Source organism: Oncorhynchus clarkii, chromosome 10, assembly GCF_045791955.1.
Source record: "Oncorhynchus clarkii lewisi isolate Uvic-CL-2024 chromosome 10, UVic_Ocla_1.0, whole genome shotgun sequence".
NCBI classification, from domain to species: Eukaryota; Metazoa; Chordata; class Actinopteri; order Salmoniformes; family Salmonidae; genus Oncorhynchus; species Oncorhynchus clarkii.
In genome coordinates, this window is record NC_092156.1 from 22,650,804 (window position 1) to 22,656,803 (window position 6,000).

At 43.2% G+C, this 6,000-nt stretch overlaps 1 protein-coding gene across 1 annotated transcript in view; it reads right to left on the reverse strand.

Moving 5' to 3' along the window:
• The window catches only part of LOC139418151 (fasciculation and elongation protein zeta-1-like), a 31,199-nt gene extending 25,647 nt beyond the window's left edge, over nucleotides 1–5,552 (reverse strand). The window contains exons 1-2 of the mRNA XM_071167382.1: nucleotides 5,213–5,552; nucleotides 1,508–1,858 (exon numbers count right to left, since the gene is read on the reverse strand). Coding sequence (XP_071023483.1) covers nucleotides 1,508–1,830 — 323 coding nt within the window. The 5' untranslated portion in view covers nucleotides 1,831–1,858; nucleotides 5,213–5,552. The remainder of the gene's footprint in view (nucleotides 1–1,507; nucleotides 1,859–5,212) is intronic.
• Between the last annotated feature and the right edge of the window lie 448 nt (nucleotides 5,553–6,000).

The following is a 6,000-nucleotide window of genomic DNA, read 5'->3' on the forward strand; positions in this document are numbered from 1 at the left end:
TTACAGCATTGTGCAAGTCCTCTTCGAACTATAAGATCCTCGGTCCAATCAAGGCTTTAGCCTTGTGAAAATGACCAGAGTAGAACTCTCCCTTTCCGTGTTTTTCACCCAGCTTGGCATGGCATCCACACCATACCATCCTCTTAGTGGCACTGCCCAGCCATTCACCATGCAGGAAACAAGCAGCCATTCGTCAGGACTCATGACCTTAGAGGTCATGCCTGTTGTGTTGTCCCACACACACACAAACACCCACACACCAGCCATCTCTCCATCTGCCAAACAGGAACTAGCTGGTACAGGACTGTCCCATATGTTTGCAAACCTTTAGCTAATCTGGCCTTTAGATTGAACCGGTCATTCCATCAACTGTGTTGCATAACATAAATAATCTATAAACTATCACATTTGGCTAGATAAAATAATGCTTGGATAAATGTGTGTATATATTCATTGCATCACTACAAGCATAAGGATAGGGGAACCAATTTCAAAACATTCAAATCAGAAACATCATATGATGCAGTTTCTAACTCTGCAGTGTAATGTAGAATACACTAGATCATCAAATGCAAAACAAGGTCATTAATGCACCCCTACATGCTAACAACAGCATCCCCAACATACAAATTTGTATATCATTGTATATCATCAATACTTTGTCCTTCGGTCCTATGTACTCTGAATATGGTTCAATAGGCATACCCAAGGGCACCTACAACCAAGCTATTTTTAGCAAGAGGGTTTATTTCCACCCAATGCGAGAATGTCTGTGTTTCTGCTTCAGAGGCTGTTGGCGAATGGGAGTGCTAGCTGCCTGCTGGTAGAGGCAGCGACAGACCAAAAGAGCGTTCAAAAATACATTTAATAATTCAAGGCCTATACCGGCTGTGGACTGCTGGAGTGGGCAGTGTCACACGGGTGGTTTGTGTTTTTCTGTTTTTCTGCTGGTGGGTGATTTGGTCGCTGTGAGGTGAGTATCAGGATCTGAGTGCTGGGTCATGAGCTATCCAGTGGTATTTTTATAACAGTAGTGGTATATCAGCCAATGCTGTGTTTAGCTGATAGAATACCACAAGTCATCACAGCTATCTAAACTGTAATGAATGAATAGGTGTAGTGTTCATAGCTGCTCCTTTCACACCATACCCAGACTTTACATGCTCTGTTTGCAGTAAATAGTGTGCCTTATGAATAGGATTGTACAGTCACAAAAGTATGCAGTATGAAGACAGAAGAGGAAGACATCATCAGACATGATGGACTCCCTAAACAAGTAAGCATTGACCAATGCTTTGTTCAAAAGATTGCTGCAAAGAATGTGCCATATTATCAAAAAGATTACTGGGGTGCATTGTACAACTCAAAAGGTAAGCAGATGAAGTGAAAAATCACTTCCCCCGTGATACACCATTTGTATCTTAAACTCTTATCACAAAAGCACAGACCCTTTATGCTGAGGTCAGACTTAAGCTTAAAAACCACAAAGGTGGTGGCCGACACTTACTCTTCATCCTGCAGCCGCTCCTCGTCCTCCTCGGTGTGAGACTGGTTGCGCACGGGGGCCAGGCCCTCCGTCTTGGTGTTGTAGTTATGGAAACAGACATTCAGCTTCTCGTCAAACTCGTTGACCAGGTCCTCCATGGACTTGAAACTCATCATCTCAGAGAAGTTCTCCAGTTCAGAGAAGTCCTCACGGGTGATGGGGGTCAGGGAGACGGTGCTGTAAGGGGGTCGGCTGAGGGGCATGTCCTCTACCCGGCAGGGCCTGAGGTCCTCGAACTCCTCATCCAGGCACACAAGCGGGGCCTCCATGGTGGGTGTCCCCATTCGCAAGTCAATGACAGAGAAAGAAGCCCTAGCATAGGGAAGGAAGAGACCAAGATTTGAAAACAACATGGACTTTACAGGGGATTGCTTTTTTCAATTTGAGTCATTGGATCATACTCCAGAAACACTGTCAATACCACTGACCCAGAAAAGACAAAGAATTTCTGGGTCCCAGCACCGGCACCAGTACTTCAGGTCTCAGGAAGACAGTAGTGATAATTCGGCCATCTGCTACATCAGCAGTAGCACATCTGATTCAACAAACAAAGGCTTGGTGGTTAGTTGAATCAGGTGTGTTAGTGCTGGGCTGGAGTAAAAATACCTGATTACATGATAAATTCACACATCAGTTATCTAGAGTAATTTCAATTGGATATTTACCAATAAAATACACATAGAAATGTTGTAGCACGTCTGGAATGGCAAAGTCCCTCCCAGATAAAGAGGAAGGGACTCAGCTGGACCAGGAAAGACCCAGTCCCCCGGGGAACCAAAATGGTTAATTAAGCAATACTGGTGGGATTTCATTGATGAGGAAAGGGATTCAGGGACTGACAGTCATTATAAAGACACTACAGTGTCCACCAGTTATGTTGTCTTAAGAGTGATACTCAACAAAAGAAAGGGCATAGCTAGCCCTAAATTTAGACAATGTGCTAATTATAGATTTTATCGCTGTGGTAAATTCTGTTTCACAGCAAGATTGTACTAAGCACCATGAAATTTGGGAAACATTGTTCAAGATGGACACTAACCAACTTAAGTGCAAATCCTAAACACTTAAATCTACAGTATATGAGGTCATATAGCTATAATTATCAGACATCCTCAATGATAAATGACTCTGTATGTAATTCTTGTTATTGCTATCCTGGTAAGTATGGAGTGATCTGTACAAAATTAACAACAACAGTTGATTCTTGTGGAAGACTGTTTGATGAAAGTTGTGTGTCAGTCCAAGTTCTGATGCAGTGCAATTACAGGAGTGAGAGCTAAATGTACTAACGTTTTTCCTGGATCTTTGCATATAGCCAGGGAGTGTCGTGGAAAGGAATCCATTTAAAACAAGATTGTGTAAGCCTCTTCCTTTCTCTCATCACATTATTTAGCAAAGTGCCACTTCATCAAAAGACAGACATTAATCTTTAGCCCCTCCTCTCTCTCTTTGTCTCTCTGTCTCCCATCATACCCACCCTTATTTTCTGCAGAGAAGCCTCTGAGTACAGTGGGGCAAAAAAGTATTTAGTCAGCCACCAATTGTGCAAGTTCTCCCACTTAAAAAGATGAGAGAGGCCTGATGAGAGAGGCCTCACATTGTAGGATTTTTAATGAATTTATTTGCAAATTATGTTGGAAAATAAGTATTTGCTCACCTTCAAACAAGCAAGATTTCTGGTTTTCACAGACCTGTAACTTCTTCTTTAAGAGGCTCCTCTGTCCTCGTTACCTGTATTAATGGCACCTGTTTGAACTTGTTATCAGTATAAAAGACACCTGTCCACAACCTCAAACAGTCACACTCCAAACTCCACTATGGCCAAGACCAAAGAGCGGTCAAAGGACACCAGAAACAAAATTGTAGACCTGCACCAGGCTGGGAAGACTGAATCTGCAATAGGTAAGCAGCTTGGTTTGAAGAAATCAACTGTGGGAGCAATTATTAGGAAATGGAAGACATACAAGACCACTGATAATCTCCCTCGATCTGGGGCTCCACGCAAGATCTCACCCTGTGGGGTCAAAATGATCACAAGAACGGTGAGCAAAAATCCCAGAACCACACAAATAACCTGCAGAGAGTTGGGACCAAAGTAACAAAGCCTACCATCAGTAACACACTACGCCGCCAGGGACTCAAATCCTGCAGTGCCAGACGTGTCCCCCTGCTTAAGCCAGTACATGTCCAGGCCCGTCTGAAGTTTGCTAGAGAGCATTTGGATGATCCAGAAAAAGATTGGGAGAATGTCATATGGTCAGATGAAACCAAAATATAACTTTTTGGTAAAAACTAAACTCGTCGTGTTTGGAGGACAAAGAATGCTGAGTTGCATCCAAAGAACACCATACCTACTGTGAAGCATGGTGGTTGAAACATCATGCTTTGGGGCTGTTTTTCTGCAAAGGGACCAGGACGACTGATCCGTGTAAAGGAAAGAATGAATGTGGCCATGTATCGGGAGATTTTGAGTGAAAACCTCCTTCCATCAGCAAGGGCATTGATGATGAAACGTGGCTGGGTCTTTCAGCATGACAATGATCCCAAACACACCGCCCGGGCAACGAAGGAGTGGTTTCGTAAGAAGCATTTCAAGGTCCTGGAGTGGCCTAGCCAGTCTCCAGATCTCAACCCCATAGAAAATCTTTGGAGGGAGTTGAAAGTCCGTGTTGCCCAGCAACAGCCCCAAAACATCAATGATCTAGAGGAGATCTGCATGGAGGAATGGGCCAAAATACCAGCAACAGTGTGTGAAAACCTTATGAAGACTTACAGAAAACGTTTGACCTCTGTCATTGCCAACAAAGGGTATATAACAAAGTATTGAGATAAACTTTTGTTATTGACCAAATACTTATTTTCCACCATAATTTGCAAATAAATTCATTAAAAATCCTACAATGTGATTTTCTGGATTTTTTTTTTCATTTTGTCTGTCATAGTTGAAGTGTACCTATGATGAAAATTACAGGCCTCTCTCATCTTTTTAAGTGGGAGAACTTGCACAATTGGTGGCTGACTAAATACTTTTTTAACCTTCCACTGTTTTGCTCCTTGCCTAGGGCCAAAACACCCACAAACCACCAAGACCAAAAAAAAACAATCGCAGAATCTCATCAGATGTCCTTTAATACAATGCAACCAAATAGCTGTCCCCATTTTACATTGGCAAAAACAAACGCTAGCACACTGACTGGAGAATAAATCAATATTTGTTGTTATGCCAAATCCATTGCCATAATTTCATTCCATAAGATCTTATGGCAATAAAATAACAAATATATAATACTTTTTTTGACATATTTGGGACAATTCAATCGATTTAGCGAAGGGTGGATCATATTTATCTCAGAACAATACAAACACGTCTCCTGCTATTCATATTCATATGGCTGTGTGGCTGCCTGCCGTAGCCTCTCTCTGTGGTAAACATGAATATGAATATGTTTACATCTATTACTTTCATTGGCTACATGAGAACATGCTTGTCAGTTCCCATAGCCATTATGGAAGAAAATGGATTTGGGATAGGAAGAGAAGAGAGAGGATGAGGGGACGAAGAGATGGAAGACAAGACCATGGTTACATAAGAGGGAGGGAGATGATGGAAAACAATGATGGAGGGAGAGGTGGAGGTAGAGAAGGATAGATAGAATGATAGATTACCTGCAGTAACTGTGCCTCCTGTAAAATGGCTTAGAAACAGAGAGACGGTCCCTCCTTGTCCTAGGCAAGGCAGATCTGCACTACGGCACGTTCCTCTGCAAATCCCAACACTGACCAACCAACAGCAATTACAGTCATTCCAGAGACTGGAGAGAAAAAGAGGACAAGAAAGACAGAACCATGACAATGTCCGGTGCTGTTCTGTCCGTCCGTTCTACTCCACTAACACACAGCCCCCTCGCTTATCTCTTTCTGCTGCTAGCAGCGCGTTGTTTTCGAAATAGTAAGCAGCCTCAGAGAGAGAAAGAGAGAGCGCCTGTGCATTGCTCGCTCGCTACATCACCTGCCTGCCTAACGGAATCATCATCCCCCTCTCCCCTCCTCCTTCTCTCCCTTTGTCCATAACTCCCTCCTCCCCCTCCCTTCCTCCCTCCTTCCAAGGCTCAAAGCCATCAATATTAATGAGGAAAAGGACAGGGGGAAGGTGAGGAGGTGAAGGGAGAAGCAGCTGCACCATGTGTGTACTGTAGAGACCAGGCTAACTGTGTCCGCAATGGCTACATTATTAGGTTGTCCTAGAACCTGCTACTTATCATTCTCTGTGTAGAATGGCAGGAAAACTAGCTGCATTGACCAGAGCCTGTGAATACGTTAGCTTGGTTGATTAGCATTTTGACAGGGTCAGAATGATGCTGGAACGGAACAGAGCAGAAAGGAGGGACACTGAGATTGGTGGTGGTGGTTAGCTTGCTTGCTAGCCTGTGAAGGAAGAAGGTTATTTTTAACCT